General features: G+C 44.7%; 1 protein-coding gene across 2 annotated transcripts in view; it reads right to left on the minus strand.

Annotated features, from left to right (window-relative positions):
* Positions 1 to 17,293, minus strand: part of ZFR (zinc finger RNA binding protein) — an 88,891-nt gene that overhangs the window by 54,443 nt on the left and 17,155 nt on the right. For both annotated transcript variants that reach the window (XR_008314486.1, XM_053287937.1), the window contains exons 6-9: positions 16,756 to 17,003; positions 13,607 to 13,798; positions 5,875 to 6,157; positions 1,068 to 1,261 (exon numbers count right to left, since the gene is read on the minus strand). Coding sequence is in view for 1 of the 2 variants with exons in the window: in XM_053287937.1 (XP_053143912.1) it covers positions 1,068 to 1,261; positions 5,875 to 6,157; positions 13,607 to 13,798; positions 16,756 to 17,003 (917 nt within the window). In the remaining variant the exon portion in view is untranslated. The remainder of the gene's footprint in view (positions 1 to 1,067; positions 1,262 to 5,874; positions 6,158 to 13,606; positions 13,799 to 16,755; positions 17,004 to 17,293) is intronic.

Below are 17,293 nucleotides of genomic sequence, written 5' to 3' on the forward strand. Positions count from 1 at the left end.
TCAGAAGCTATAGTCCAAAATACACACAATTTCAACTAGAGCATGAGCCATTTTAACACTGTCCCTGAAAGATCTATGTTGGTAACCTATTTGTTTCCAAGCCGAAAGCAAGATGCTGCCTTCGACCTTTAAAATCCTACATGGTCTAAGTATCTGAATGAATACCTCCTCCCATATATTCTTCCCATCCTTCATCTCCTGAGGAAGCTCTCGTGAGTGCACCTGCCCTGAGGTATGATGGGCATCTAGAAGATAGTCTTCGTTATCAAGGAAGTTCACCCATTTTACTCCTTGCTGGCTTTCAGGAGGCAGGTGAGCACCTTTACCTGAATTAATTTTAAATTAGAGAATGTTGGTTTCACCTGGTGTTGGGTGTTTATTTTTATCGTATTATACTAAATGCATTGTGATATATTATGCTATTTTATAGCTTTTGCTGGTCTTCATTTTTTTGTATTTATTGTAAACCACTCAGAGCTATGTTACTGACCAATAGAGAAATCTGTAACAAACAAAAATAACTGCAACCATCCCCTTTTGCTCCCTTGCCCTCATTATATTCTGAGAGGTCTCTTTCAGAAAGTGAAGGCAGAGAAATATATCAGCCCCCGAGTGGCAGGCTACTAAACGTTCACCTCCTCTTTCCTTTCACTAAGTGCCAGTTTTACAAGTCAACATTTATGTAACCTACTGCATGTTCTTCTGCTTGTTGTACTGGAACTGCAGCTCTGAACAGACAAAGCTTTGAAGGGTTCTCACATATTCTTCACAACCCAAACTGCAAAGACAGGGACCGAGCAACAATTTTCCTTTTCTTAAGGAAAAACAGAGGCCAGCAGCAAATTGCTATCAATTTTCCAATACAAATCTACAATTCTTTCATAGAGGTAGTTAACAGAAACATTCAAGTAGTTTTTCTCATACAAAAGGCATAAAGGGCCTAATATCACAATTAGCTTGATTTCATATTTCCATGCCAAAGGAACTAACTGAACACCAGTTAGTTTCGGCTTCCAGGTTTCTGCTGTTTTGTATAATTGAAAACACAGGCATGCTTTTCAGAATACCTCTTCCACATAGTCATGGCCCACTGGCTGGACATCACTTTGCAAAGCAGCAAGAGTGGTAGGAGTTACAGGTTCAGAAGATGTGTCTGGTTTAACTTCCTGTGTCTGTACTGCAGTAACAGGAGTAGTCTTCACATTTTCAGCTGCTTTTAATTCATCCACTTTGCTTCCTGTTGTCTGGAGTTTATTGCCACCTAATATTAAAATATTTTAAAGTGAACATTAGTTTTCACAACATTTTCAGGTTAAAGGTATTATTCACAAATATTTCTTGCTACAGCTTGGAAGCTGGGCTATAGTTCAAAAAGGAACTTGGATATTCTGTAAATCCTACATGAAAGTTTAGCTATGTTTTTTAAACTCTAAAAAGGCAAAATCCCTATTTAATGGTTGATGAAGGAGCTTTGCTTCATTAACAGTCTACTATGTCTACTTCAATGTTTTTCCAGCAGTGTAGTGTTTGAAATAAATTGCCAGTTCCCTGACCAACAAAGCATGGCAAAGGGCCAAAGTATTTTACTGTGTACCTTTAAGAACTAAATAACACTATAATCAGGGGACCACAACTGGCTGGTTTTGGTAGCAAACAATTTTGTTGTTCTAGCCAGCTTTAAAGTCCAGTCTCACCACAGCATTATATGAATTTTCAAAACAGATATTTGTTTCTAAGTGAATAAAGTTATGTATTAATTAATAATTCAAACTATCTAGGTTAAATGACCATATCATTACCATGATCATCATCATTTTACTTTAAATCTGTTTTCATGGCTTTTGACCATTTCTTTTTTCTTTCCTAGATTTTTAAGGTTGATCATTCCCTCCCTGCAAATATAGTTATGTAATTTATTCAAAGCTCACATATTATGCAATATGTACATTTTCTGAGACAACACAAAAAAATGTTGCAAAAATATGGATTTTGGCCAGTTCAATGCATTCTCAGAATGACCCTAAAATTAAAAATTAAGAGCAGGTTTATATTTAAAAGGATGGAAGGAAATCTGCTGTTTTCCAATTACAATGCTTTCTAATTTCCAACTGTTCCCAACTACAAGCTTTGCTTCTTATTATATTCTTCTAAGACTACAATCTTGTGCATACTTACTTAGAAGAAAGCTCCACTGGACTCAATGGGACTTGCTTCTAAGCATGCATAGGATCAGGCTGTAAAACATGCTGAGCATCTGATCAGTCAAAAAGCAATTCTGTCAGTGTAATGCAACTTTGTATGTTGTTTTTTAATTTGTGCACCACTTTGCACAAATATTACAAACAAGCCTTTGCTTTTCTAACAAGCTAAATGATCTTACAAAGAACGTTATTTCAAAATGCTTGCTTTATTCTTCTAAAGATTTACTCTGAGCTAGAAGCTCCGTCAAAGAAATGTAGAGAAATACCCAGCCCTGTTTCTTTCCCTCCCTACCTCCACTTAATTTGCAAGCTTTTCCAGTCAGAAAATGAAAGAATGTCCTCTACCTCCTTCATTTTTAGCATGGAATCTTTGCTAACAACAATAAGTTAAAATAAGACAATCCCATTCTAAAAAGCTCCTTCAAAAATGATTTGTCCAGCTTTCAGCATCTTTAGAATTTGTGCTAATTGATCAAGCAAAGAAGCCTCATCATTATCAGCTCATTCACTACACTCACCAGAGTTGAGAGGGCCTGCCAACACATAAGAGTGGTTTTGCAGAATCATGACTAGAATGCTCAGGAATTATTTATTTATTTATTTATTCAAACATTTTTATACCACCCAAAATTTACGTCTCTGGGCGGTTTACAACAGAATAAAAACAAAATAAAACATTCGTTAAGACAAAAATGGGTGGGGGGACACACACATTACAACAATTTAAAAATTTAAAATAATGTTTTAAAACAGCATTAAAACCATTAAAACAACATTAATTAAAAGCCTGGGTGAAGAAATGTGTTTTTAAAGACTTTTTAAAAGCTGTCAGAGATGGGGAGGCTCTGTTTTCACTAGGGAGCACATTCCAAAGCCTCGGGGCAGCAGCGGAGAAGGCCCGTCCCTGAGTGGCCACCAGACGAGCCGGTGGCAGCTGCAGACGGACTTCTCTAGCAGATCTCAATGGGCGGTGGGGTTCATGCAGAAGAAGGCGTTCCCTTAAATACCCAGGGCCCAAACTTTATTATTAGCAGCTAAATTTATTATTATTATCATCATTATTATTATTACATTTATATCCCGCTCTTCCTCTAAGAAGCCCAGGGCAGTGTACTACATACTTAAGTTTCTCCTCACAACAACCCTGTGAAGTAGGTTAGGCTAAGGGAGGGAAGTGGCTGGCCCAGAGTCACCCAGCAAGTATCATGGCTGAATGGGGATTTGAACTCAGGTCTCCCTGGTCCTAGTCCAGCGCTCTAACCACTATACCACGCTGGCCCCAAACTATACAATTTAATAGAAAGCAGCCAAACACTCAAACGTGTTTAGAACTGAAAACCTCTCATCAAAAGGGCTTTTGTCAGCAGAATACTCAAGAGGGCCAGGCAGCTGAGTGCAAGTGTGCTTATTCCATTTAATACTTACTAAACAAGGTCTAAACACCACTATATCTATAGTAGCTGTTGAAAAAACTATTATTCAAGCTACACTGAGGAGTCCTGCATGCCAACCCCACATTCAGTATTAATTCTCACAAGTTCCAATAAAAGGCATGTTGGAATAAAGCAGGTATTTATATAGTACTTTCATACAACATTTGAGGGGTACTTTTTACATGTGGCTAGCTATGCTGAAGACAACCATTTGTGAGAACTGACCATGGAAAATAGGGCTTGGAAATGGGAACATCTGCTCAATGGGTGTCATATTAAAACAGCAGAGCTAAACAGGGAGAACCCCAAAGTTCCCACAGGCAATCAGAATCACAGCAAACATAGCAAGGTGTTAAGAACAGAGAACTTCCCATACCTGCAAGTTTCCCTTCTACCTGTTCAGGTCCAGGACACTGGGGTGCTCCCCAGTCCATCCTCTAGCAGGCAGAATTTTTTGAAGACAGACATGCTTGGATATGGTCTAGGAGGCACCTCCCACTTCCTCTCAAGCGCCAGTCCCTACCAACATAGCAATTACAAGGAGCAGACTGAACCCCCTACCTATATGCCCTCTATGAGTCTGGAGACTAGGAAGACTGGAGAAAGGACTCCCAGATAGCCAGCAGGGTGGGAGCTGTACCACTGTTGGTCAAACCATTAGAAGGAGAATTAACAGGTAAGGGAAATTCTTAATTCTCTCTACTTGTCACCCTCCAGTGATCCAAGGCTCCGGGATGTACCAAAGCAGAGCACCCTGTGCCTAGGGCAGGAAGGCCACCAAAATACTGCTTCAGTGGAGGCCAATACACAGATCTGATAATGCCATGTGAACATGAGTAGAGAAGTCTACATTGTTGCCCTGTACACTTCCTCAGGAAAGGCTTTGGAACAAATTGACCAGGAGGTGGCAGCTCTCCTGAGGGATAAAATGCCTCCAGGTGGGGTTTCCCGGAATGCTTCTGCAATGCATCGCTTGAGCCATGTGGAGAGGTGGTCTTGGACACCGGTCGACCACTGCTCAATGCCATAGGTGATAAACAGAGTAGAGTCACTGTGGAATGGCTGAATTATCTTAATGTAGGTTTTGAGGGCCCTTCTGACATCTACTCTGCACCAGTCCTCCTCTCTGGGATGGGAGGGGCTTGGGAAGGAAGGGAAAACCTACTCCTGTTCACAACTGAATCACAAGTTGACTTTAAGAATGAAGGATCAGGCCTAAGCTCTACTCTATCATTGTGAAAGATGCAAAGCGATGGATCAGTGGACAACGCCAACTCTGAAACCATCCAAGCTGAAGTTATAACCACCAGGAAAAGGGGCTTGTTCAACAGTTAGATGAAGGAAAACCTCTTTGAGGGACCCAAACGGCAGGCTCACTATGTACCACTGGTGGGGCAAAGTTAGAGGCTGCTCTCAGGAAGCAGCTGATTAGAGGAAATAGCCAAGCCATGTGCCCTCACTCACCCATACACACATATTGTGTGAGCCGAAGAGGACTCAACTGGGTGAGCCAATGCTATGATATCAAACAGCTTGTGTGGAAACACCACTCAACATGTCTAGTTTGCGTCTGCTCAGCCAAGCAGTGCAAATGTTATCCTCTCCCCCTAGATGTGAAAGGCCTTTAGAGTGCAGATGTACTGCTCTATCCACTGCAGGAGGCAACCCGCCTCCCTATGGAGGACCGGGGACTTAAGCCCACCTTGCTTGTTGACATACGAGATGGCTGATATGTTGTTCAAATGGATCATTACATGCTGATTCTGTATTGCCCTAAGGAAGTAGATGCAGGTGAGACAGTATGTCCTGAATTCAAGTAGGTTTATGCTAAGAGCTGACTCACATGAAGTCCTTAGGTCCTGTGCTGCCACCAAAGATTGGAAAGCTGGGTCTGGGCACACTTACCCATGGTAACTCCTGATCAGGAAGGAAGAGGGACTCACTGGAAGTTCAAGGGGAAGCAACCTCCCTTCAAAGTAGGCTGCTACTGGTTGAACTTCTGGAATCTTCTTTCTTCTTGCCAGATCACCAGAGAGGGAGTATAAAACCTAGCTGTAGCCAGTCCCTCTGACCAGGATGTGCCTCCTAGGCCACAACCAAGCAAATCTTCCTTCACAGAACCTGCCTCCCAGTGGATGGCCCAGAGAACCCCCTTGGATCCAGTAGAGGGCAACAAACAGGGAGAATAAGTAAAAGCATACACAGCTTGCTGAAATCCATAATAAAGCTTCTATACTTGCCAACAAAGTTAATTTTGGGTGTAGATATTTTCTTTACAGCAACATTTGCTGGAATTATTGTTGCTTTGTTGTTGGATGTTGCACTAAGTAGCACATTGGCAGAAGGAGTAAGAATTTTCACCGCTGATGTTGCCACAGAAGAGTTCACAGCACTGCTGCTAGCTGCAATATTCGAAGAAGAAGCTGTTGGCTTGGAAGCAGACGTTGCAGATGTAGCCTGGGTGACAACATTTGGTTCAGTTGAAGGAATGGGTTTGCCAAGTTTAGTGTGCAGCTTAACCACCTAGGATCACCAACAGAAATAGTTAATAACAAAACCTGTACAAAAATGTTTAAACCTGTCTGCTAAGAAACCAGTTTATACTTCTACAAGCATAAAAAGAAATGCCTACATCTAGTCTAGTGTTGTGTTAGCATAAGGAAGTAGTGCAGTGTCACTGTGCAAAGAAAGGAACTGCAGGTTGCTTACCTGTAACTGGAGTTCTTTCTTGAAGTCATCTGTGCAGTCGCACAAATGGGCTTCCACGCAGCGCAAGAAGCATCCGGAACCCTCAGAAGCTGATCTTTCTTTCTATTTTTCTGCTTAGAATAGGTAGCTAGGCTCCACGCCCATACACTTTAGTCACCTGACTCTCACCCTTCTCAGTTACAGAGTCCACCAATCCAGGCTCTGCAGCGGGGCAGGCTGGGTGGGTATGTGACTGGACAGATGACCACAAGAAGAACTCCAGTTACAGGTAAGCAACCTGCAGTTCTTCTAAGTGGTCTCTGTCCATCACACAGTCATCTCACGCATAGCAAGCTCTAGAACAGGCCTGCTCAACTTCGGCCCTCCTGCAGATGTTGGCCTACAATTCCCATAATTCCTGGCTATTGGCTGCTGTGGCTGAGAATTATGGGAGTTGTAGTCCAAAAACAGCTGGGGGGCCTAAGTTGAGCAGGCCTGCTCTAGAACCATGGAGGAGGGACAGAGCCAGGGGTATCAAGGTACTCCCAAAAATCAACTGGACAGTCGAAGGAAAGAGGCATATGTCAACAAAGACACAATTTTATTGAACGCAACATTAGAAGAAGCAGCCAACAGATCAACATGTAACATCAAGACATACGGGAGCGGAACAGTTAATCAAATACAGCCTGTAAAACTGACTTCCCAAAAGAAGCATCCTTGCGAGCTCTAACATCTAAAGCATAATGCTTTATGAATGATGAAGGCGATGCCCAAGTAGCTGCCTGGCAGATAAGATTCCAGTGATAGACTCCTGTCAAATGCAGTAGACGTAGCTACAGCCCTGGTAGAATGAGCACATAGCTGACTTGGAGGGGTCCATCCAGCTACTTGGTACACTAATTTAATGGCCTGTACAATCCAGGGGGAGATGGATTGCGAGTCCTCTACAGTCCTTATGGGGCTCTCCATAAGTCATAAACAAGGAGGTAGAGGTTCTGAAAGACTTTGTTTTTTCTTTTTAAAAAAACATTTTTTTTAAATTTTATTGAAACATAAAGCAAAAAGAAAAAGAAAAACAGTGTCATGATATTTCTTTAAGCAAGTACTAGGAAGAAAACATTCTGAATATATTAACAGTTCTAAGAAAATTTGGCAGCAGTGATCAACATTTGATTACATCTGATCAACACTTGGTTGCATAAAGCTGGGTACATAAAACTTCACAAATCAAATCCAGACAATGGGAACAAATCATGTCCTTGTCGGATATTAACTGAAAGACTTTGTTCTATCAAGATAAAAGACCAGAGCTCTTCTGACATCCAGCGTATGCCACCTATGTTCCAAGGCTGTCGAAGGATTGGGAAAGAACACAGGCAATGACATGGGTTGGGATCTGTGAAAGGAAGACACAATCCTAGTAAGGAATGAAATGTCAACTCGTAACACAACCTTTTCCTTCTGAAAGAGGAATGGTGGATCACATCGTAAAGCTCTCAGTTCTCCCACCCTCCTGGCTGAGGTGATAGCAACCAGGAAGATTGTCTTAAGAGTCAGTAGTCTAATGTCACAGGTCGCCATCGGCTCAAAGGATTTACCCATAAGAGTCGTGAGCACACACTGCAGGTCCCAGGAGGGTGCTGTTGAGGGTGCATCAGGGTGCAGGTGGGTGAGACCTTTTAAGAATCTCTTAACCTCCTTCAAGATGTACAAGGACATGGTCAGCCATCTCCTGGTTGGCTGAAATAGCCACCAAATGGACCTTGACTGAGGACATAGAGAGTCCAGACTTCTTCAACTCCAGTAGATATGCGAGGATTACTAGAAGTTCTGCGTGAGTAGGGTCAGGTAATCCTTGCTGAGCTGTGAATGTTGAAAAGCATTTCCATTTTGCTGCATACGATCTCAACGTAGATGGCTTTTTACTAGCTGCTAAAACTTATTTCAATTCCGATTACCAGACAGCTGTATTCTCCATGCCGTCAGTCGCAATATTTGTATGTCGGGATGCAGAATTCAACCATCTTGAAATGACAACAGGGTCGGCCTGAGAGGAAGACATAAGAAGCAACCCTCCGAGAGGTTCAGGAGACACGGGAACCATGGGCGGCGTGACCACCAAGGGGTTATCAGCATGCAATCTGACAGCTCTAGGTCCAACTTTTGGAGAACTCACGGCAGAAGGGGAATTGGAGGAAACAGGTACAGCAGCTTCCTCAACCATGTTGATGCAAAGGCATTGCCCAGCAAACTGACACCAACTCCTGCTCTGGAGTGGAAGTGGAGACACTAACAGTTGTCCTCGCTGGCGAAAAGGTCGACTTCTGGAAAGCCCCAGTGTCTGAAGATGGTATGCAAAACGTCCAGATCCATTTTCCAATCGTGAGACACATGGCTGGAACAGCTTAAGGAGTCTGCCAAAGAATTGTCCAGTCCCTTGATGTGGACAGCAGAAAGGACCATGTGATGTTCTAGGGCCCAATGCCACAGATCAAGTGATAGGGCCAGCAGGGCACGAGACCCGGTCCTGCCCTGCCTGTTGATATAGGCCTTGGTTGTAGTATTGTCTGTTAATATTTGTAAATGACGGACTTCCAACTTTGGCAGAAAACCTTTTAAGGCCTTGAATACGGCTAAAAGTTCCAGCTAGTTTATATGATGGATGGACTCCTCTTTGGACCAGTGGCCATTTAGGCAAAGGTCTCACAGATGTGTCCCCCAGCCTTCTTCTGAGGCGTCCGTAGTAACCTGTTCTTGGGGAGAATGTCTCTGGAAAGGTGTAGACTGTTCCAAGTTCCGGACAGTCATCACCACCGCAGCGAACTGCGTATCCGCACAGAGACCCATAACATCTTGGAATTGTGGTCTTTCCCTGATCAAAAGACATCGAGGAACCAGCACTGAAGAGGTCTCATACGAAGCCTGGCTGTAGGCAGGGTGGCCATCGTGGAGGCCATGAAACCTAGCATTCCTTGTAAGTTCCTTGCGGGGTGGAGAGCCCGATCGTAAATCTGGCAAGCTAACTGTTGGTTGTTCTGAGTACGCTCATCTGGTAGACACGCTGTTGCAGAGATGGAGTCCAACATGACACCCAAGAACACAATGCGGTGTGGAGGTTGAAGTTGCGACTTTTTGTAATTGACCAACTGTCCCAGATCTTTTAGCAGGGCTATAGTCATGCGGAGGTCTTTCATGAGGTGGTCTGGGGACCCTGCAGCCAGCAACCAGTTGTCGAAAAAAGGAAATATCTGCACTCCTTTCTCTTGTAGATGCCCCACTATGACCACAATACATTTTGTGAAGACCCTCAGTGCTGAGGAGAGTCCGAAAGGCATGTCTCAGAATTGGTAAGTTTCCTCATCTACCAGGAAGCGGAGGTATTTCCGGTGTTGAGGGCGAACAGAAAAGTGTCTTCCAGATCAATGGACACAAACCATAGTCCATTGGACAAGAGGGCCATAATGTCTGAAATCGTGAGCATCCTGAAAAGTTGGTACTGGATGTATTTCGTAAACGGAGATCCAACATTGGCCTCAGGCCTCCGTCCCTTTTGGGAATGGTAAAATAGCGGGAGAAGAGGCTGTCCTCTCAGTAGGGAGGCACATGTTATATTGCTCCCTTGCAAAGAAGGGACTTTATTTCTTCTTGGAGTATGGGATTCGTAGGGGTAGACCTCTTACCTGAGTCTGGAGATCGTTGTAAGAACTCTATGGTGTAGCCTATTCTGATAATGGTGAGAACCCAGGTGTCTGTAGTTATGTCCTCCCATTGACTCAGGAAGGGCCTCAGCCTTGAACCAAGCCAGGGGTAGTCATGCCCTTTTCTGGAAGGGCATGGGCTTGGACTTCTGGTGGGCCGGCTTGGCATTTTGACACTGTCGCTTTTTGAAATGTTGGTTAAACTGGGAGTAGCTTTGTTAACGAAAGGAGTGGTCATACCCTGGGGGCACAGACGGACGATGTTGGTAGGCCCACTGTGTGCGAAACGACCTATTAAACCTAGGAGCAGAAGAAGCCAATGTGAAGCTCATGGACTTCACTGTTTTTCTTAACTTCTGTACACGCGCCATCATTTCATCTGTCTGAGCACCAAACAAGGCTAAGCAGTCGAATGGGAGGTCTTCAATCCTTGTGCGTGCGTCTGTATGCAAGCCAGATGATCGAAGCCAGGCATGACAACACAGAGAAATCAACAGAGAAATCAACACACAGGTGGTAAGAGACCTGGCCGCGGAGACAGTCGAATGTTTGGAAGTATGGAGGAACTGTTTGCTCAGCTAGCAACCCCCCTTCTGCAAAGAGATGATCGCCTCATGCTGTGGCGATTGGAGGGACCCCAGATGCTCCAAAGGTCTCTCCCATAAGAGATGATTATATCTGGACATGCAAGCTTGATAGTTTGCAATCTTAATCTGCATCGCAGCACCTGAGTAAATCTGCTTGTCCATGGCATCCAATCTGCGACCCTCCCTGTCAACTGGCGCAGACAGGAGCTTATTTTTAGATTTTGTTTGTGCTGCTTCTACTATAATAGAGTTCAGTGCTGGATGTTTATGCAAGAAGGCAGAGTCTTCGGTTCGCATCTTGTACAGATTCTTCACCTTCCGAGAGAGTGCCTGGACAAAAGACGGGTTTTCCCAAAAACCTTGGGCGATGTCTAATAGAGCTTGATTCATGGGAATTGCTATAAATTGAGACGAATCCTCCTTTAAAACATCAAACAAAGGTTTAGTGAATGGATTAGGTACTTCTTGTATCTGGATGCCAAGGGCGCTAGCCATCTTGGACATGTAGGTAGGAAAGGTCTTATAGTCCGCAAGTGGAGAAGAGGGAACTGATAGCTTTTTCCGCCGGTCATGCTTTGAGTCAGGGACACCTTCACTCGAGGAAGAGGTATTTGAGTCTGGTTCAGAGTCACTTGAAGAGTCTGTAGATTCCAGAATCTTTTCTGGTGGGACCGGACATAACGGGTCCAAGGACGATTCAGTAACCACTCCCAAAGGGTGAGTTGAAGTTGGAGCAGGTTCAGACCTTTTGCCTGCAATCGGTAGTACAGCTGGCACGCTCTCATGCTGAGCAGGGACAGTCAGAGCAGCCCAAGAATAGTCATTGGTCAAGGCGAGGCGGTCTGAGTGGGACCGAACGTGGGAGGCTGCAGCATCTGCCGCTTCATAGGAAGAGTAACATCTTCTCTTGTATGGAGGAGATTCCCTTCTAAGACGGGAGGACAACCTACCTTCATATTGATAGGGAGATTCAGAGCCAGAACCATAACTTTTTCTTGGTGTCCTGGATCGCTCCCTATAGCCCCCATTTCTATAGTCCGGGTCTCGATAGGAGCTCCTATTGTGACCTATATATTCAGCCTCAGGGGCACTCTCATCAGTGAAATCATAGTCATGTGTTGGGTAGTATTTTATTGAGTGGTATGGAGAATATGTGTTTGCTCTGGGCACATAAACATTGGGACTACTTTACTCCTAAGAGTAAGCAGAATGCCAGCGCTCTGATCCTGACTCCGAGAAATTGCACTTATAGGCAGGAGCAGTGCTGACATGAGCGCCCCAATCCCGACGGGAAACTCTCTCTCTTCCGAGATAAGGGGAAAGGGGCTTTGCTGACTGCACACACACCACCTCGCGCTCTCGGGCGTGGGAGTGAAAAGGTACTCCTCGCTGTTCAGTGGCATGCTGTTGCTCCAGTTCTGAACGGTCCTGACAAGGTTTGCCGTGCTTAGTTTTGGCTGGCTCTGTAGAAGGCTCAGAGCGTATCGGCACGGCAGCAGTTGGCGCATGCACGTCTGCCAACACTCGGCCCTTCACAGCAGGCATCGTTTTTGCTTTTGGAGCAGAGGTAGCCCTTGCCTTTTCTGTCTTTTTCTTATGTTTTTTCGGGGCTGCAGTAACATCAGAGGTGCCAGCAGGGGTTGATGTTGCAGCTGGGATGGCACAGGGCGCCGGAGTCACCTCAGGGGCTTTTTGTAGCACCGTGACAGCACCCAGTATAACGGAGGCAGAGGAAGTCCCCGAGGGAGTCCCAGGCCTTCCCAGTGGCTGAGCTACCACCACAGCTGACACAGCCCGCTCGGTATGGCTGAGAGCAGATCCGCTGTCAGATGGTTCCATGACTTCAGCCGACAAGGCACGTTCCCACAAATATAAGTGAAGGTGAGATGCCCTGTTCCTCCTTGCCTGTTTGGAAAATCTCTGACAGTGTGGGCAGGAGGCAGTAACGTGAGATTCCCCCAGACAGAACAAGCACAAATTATGTCCGTCTGAGGAGGAAAAGGCTGATCTGCACAGTTGACAGCATTTGAAGGCCAACCTACAGGCCATACAGTGCATTAAGGCCCCTCAGCATTCATTTCAGTATGAGGAACGTGAAGCGAAATGGGGACACTAAACCGAATAAAAGAAAAAACACGCAAAATGATACAAGGAAGAAGTATAACCAAAGTATTGATAAAGAGCAAAAACAAACTTAAAATCATAAATCCTGACAGAATAAACTAGTGAGGTATCCGAAGATGTCTCTTCCTAGGCAGACAAAAAAGAACTGAGGAAAAGGGTGAGGGTCAGGTGACTAAGGTGTATAGCAATAGCAATAGCACTTACATTTATATACCGCTTTATAGCCGGAGCTCTCTAAGCGGTTTACAATGATTTAGCATATTGCCCCCAACATTCTGGGTACTCATTTTACCGACCTCGGAAGGATAGAAGGCTGAGTCAACCTTGAGCCCCTGGTCAGGATCGAACTTGTAACCTTCTGGTTACAGGGCAGCAGTTTTACCACTGCGCCACCAGGGGCTCCTATGGGGGTGTATGGGGGTGGAGCCTAGCTACCTATACTAAGCAGAAAGATAGAAAGACAGATCAGCTTGTGAGTGTTCCAGATGCTTCTCACACTGCGTGGAAGCCCATCTGTGTGATGGACAGAGACCACTTAGAAGAACCTGTATTCCAGACTAATTCTTGTGCTAGAAGATGATGACAGACTGCACACGTCCAGGGAAGGTCTTCCACTAGCATTTGTGCGACATCGCATTATGCTAATCTGGATGTGGGCCAATGAATTTAAAGACACCTTCAAAATCATTTACAGTAAACTGGCTCATGTGTGAACCGTGCATTTCCGGGAGAGCGGGGTTCTTTAAGGGGCAGGGGAGGCACTGCCTGCCTGCCAGACCCCGCCCTGCCACTTTTCCCGCTAGCGATCTCGCAAAACGTGGGCAGCGTGCCTCAAGGTTTAGTCAGAGGAGGAAAAGGGAAAATCTACGTACTTTCTGATGCTTGGCTCCACGAATATGGGCAGCATAAGCATCAGCTCCTGTGCAGGACACATCACAGAGTTCACAACGCAACTGGTTCTGAATGCCACGAGTAGATGAACTGTTGCTGGTGGTGTTCTGGGATGCTTTCAGTGCAGCCTCTTTCTTTTTATGTTTCTGTCCCTCCAAATGTTCTTTGTAAGTCTGTACAAATTGCCACAAAAAATACATACGGGGGTTATATTATTCATGTTATTGAGGAAACGGAGCATATAGAACAAGACATTAAAATTATTAACTGTTTGGTTTTGCTGGGGTAAAGAACTTGTCACATTCAAATACATGTAACTTTTAACAGTTAAAAGACGGTTAAAATGTTCCCAGGAAATTTATTTCTCCTAACCATCCATAGAATTAGTTGGCCACCAACTTTGGCCTGGCAATTTAGGGAACAGCATAAAGTGAAATATCTAAGTAACAGATAGATTCATTGTTAAAACTGTAATGATGTATGATGCAATCCAAGTAAAAAAAATGGGTATGCTTTAAATTTTATTTTACTCTACTGAAGGATGGTGTTCTATTCCATTTCAAAACAGGAATGCTAGACAATCTATATATACTAGCTGGGCCAGGCAAAGAGCATCTCGAGAGGGCTGCCACGCATGGAATTAGCCATGGGTATGCCTTAGAGAATTAAATATATAGTTAATTCTCTAAGGCGTACTTGTGGATAATCCCATGTGTGGCAGCATTTGCAAGTTTGATAGCAGAAGCACCTGACTGGGCAGTGGAGATTCCATATGCAGACAGGGAGGAGGAGCCTATGAGAACAGAAGCACCATGGTGATTGGGCAGTGGGGATTCGATATGCAGATAGGGAGGAGGAGCTGGTGATGGTTAAGCTCAGTTGGAATGCTGGTCGGAAGATGTTCTTGATTGTAGAGGAGAGGAATCTATCTATCTATCTATCTATCTATCTATCTAAAAGAATAGCAGGCAGGGGTCTGCAAAGAGAGGGGTTTTGAGGGAGGAAAGAGCCCCTTCAGGAGAAGGAGGCTGCCATTGTGTGAATTACATGAGGAAACAAGATCTGTTAACTCAGGAGGGGGGGGAGAGGGAGAGAGGAGAAGAGTGTGTGGAGGAGAGAGAAAGAGAGAAAAAGAAGGGAGGGGAAAAGAAGGAAGGGCGAGGGACAGGCCCAAGCCTGTCAGCAGCCTGAGGAGAATGAGTAGCCATGGCGGCAGCAAGGAAGGGCCCAGTCAACCATTGCAGCTGTTTGGGCTACCGAGGTCATTGGCGGACGGAGGCAGGCATGCAAGGGATGGGCCCAGGCCTGTCAGAAGCCTGAGGGGAACGAGTGGCCATGGCAGTGGCGGCAGAAAGAAAGGGCCCGGTCAACTGCTGCTGCTCCTGTGGGGAAGAGCAGGAGCATGGCTCGGGTGAGGTCTCTGGGGATAGGGGGCTGGAGCTTGGCCAACAGGTGCCAGCCACACTGCAGCTGCAACCAAGAGGGGTGAGGGAGATGGAGTAAATGGATGAGGGGTGACCAAGAGGGGTGAGGGGGAAGGAAGCAACCAAATGGAGGAAGAAGAGCAGGAGTGCCGCTCAGGTGACAGTGGAGAGATCTTTGAGGTGAGGGAGGCTTTGGCAGGGATTGAGAAGAGCAATCAAGTACTAGCACGCAGATACTCTGCATAGGTTAAGCTAGTAACAAATACTTTCCAAGGAGAAACTTCAAGCATTAGAGCTCAGATGGTTAATGACTTATTTGGCCTCAGACAAAGACAAGACCCAGAATTTAAGAGTCAGCACCAACTTGATGGCACTTAATGAATTAATCAATCAATCCACAAAACAATGGCCAAGATCCATATTACTAGCTGCATGCACCCAAGAGTGTTTTGAACTTGCATTTTGTGCAGCCCCTGCATTAAAAATGACGTTTGAAACCAAGAGAAGTTGCAAGAAGCTTAATACAGGTTGAGTATCCCTTATCTGGACTGCTTGGGACCAGAAGTGTTCCTGAATTTTTCCAAATTTTGGAATATTTGCATAATGAGATATCTTGGGCATGGGATCCAAGTCTAAACATGGAAGGTTACTGTATTTTATGGTTTTATTTAAAGTATTAAAACAAATAATTTACAGTAACTACAGTTAACTGTAAATGTAATGAAAACCTTTTGACATTTTCGACATTACCCTGTACTGTACCTTTACAAAACAAAGCAGGCACCAACACAGCGCCAAAATAGATGCCAACTCAGCAGGTGCCAAACTGAGCAGGGAGTGGAGGATGGGGTACTTTTTGAGCTGCTAGCTCTCTTTAGTGATTTCTGACTTGTGAGCCTTAGGGCTTTTACCCTTTTACGTTCGTTTATCCTTCTCTGGCCATCCTTATTCTTATCCTTCCTTTCTACTGTGTGTGGGGGGGGGAAGGGAGTCACCGTTTTCCTCTCTTTTTCCTTTCCCTTTCCTCACTCGTTTAGGTTTGGTTGGCTTTTGGTTAGTTTTTTCAGTTTTCCTTGCCTTTTGGTGATTTGTGACTTTAAAATACATAGAGGTTTCTCAGTTGGGAGATGCCCTGAGAGGCTCCCTGTCGGAAGGGGTTCTCTCGGAGGTCAAGATGGGTTCCCTCGCTCGCTGGGACTGTGGCCACAACTCTCCCTAAGGCGTCCGAAGCAGAGGTAGCTCTGCCGCCCAAAAAAGCAGCAAAGAAGACAAAGCATTTAAAGGACCAGGAGGGTCCAGAAAAAAAGAAAAAGCATAAGCACACCTTCGGCGGGGCTCCACTCAGTGAGAGGTTAAAGATGCAGGCGGTTTTGTTTTTTGTCTTTGTTATGGCGTGGTGTCCGGATTTTGGAGCATTCCGGATTTTGGATGTCCAGATAAGGGATACTCAACCTGTATAGCTTTTTCAGTCCTAGTTAGCATCTTGAATACAAGCACAATGTCTACTTTACAGAACCAGCATCAACCTTAACATGCACCTTTTCAAACTTAGTAGTGCTTAATGTAGTCTAATATATATTTTATCTGAAATAACGCCCAAACAAAGAGCTTTTAAGAATTCTTACTGTATGGATATTTCCAACTTCCCCCCCGCCCTCATTTTACAGAACAAACATCCATTTTCACCATGGAAAGAGTAATGGTACCTGTGGTCCAGCACAGCTGATCTTACAAACATCACAGTAGTGGATCTGGGGTGGTTTGGGAGGTTGTTTCGGTTTCAACTGTTTATTTTGGAATGGTGCCTTTTTAGTAAAGGTGGTCCCTGTCCAGGCAGCTGTTGCAGCTGCAGCAGCAGCAGCAGCTGCCGCTTGTTTCTGCTGCTGCTGCTGCTGTTGATAATAAGATGATGCAGCTGAATATACTGCAGCCTCATAGCCAGAGTACGATGTACCTTTAAATAATAACAAAAGATTTGAGTTAGATGTGCATGAAAGTTTGACATGTTAAGTAATAATTGAGTGCATAATGTTCCTCAGGCATAAACCCTAGGATGTATCCCTAGGATGGTATATTTCAAATGTGTGCTCAAATCTTACTACTTAATGTCAAACTAAGCTTCTTCATCCCAATCTGCACCACTGCAGTGAGGAGTAACTTGCAAGGTAAAGAAGCAATATTTTCTTTTCCTGGAATAACATCAACAGATCTTAAGTAGAGTTACACAGTGAGCCCCACAAAGAT

Source organism: Hemicordylus capensis, chromosome 2 (assembly GCF_027244095.1).
Source record: "Hemicordylus capensis ecotype Gifberg chromosome 2, rHemCap1.1.pri, whole genome shotgun sequence".
In the NCBI taxonomy this organism is placed as follows: domain Eukaryota; kingdom Metazoa; phylum Chordata; class Lepidosauria; order Squamata; family Cordylidae; genus Hemicordylus; species Hemicordylus capensis.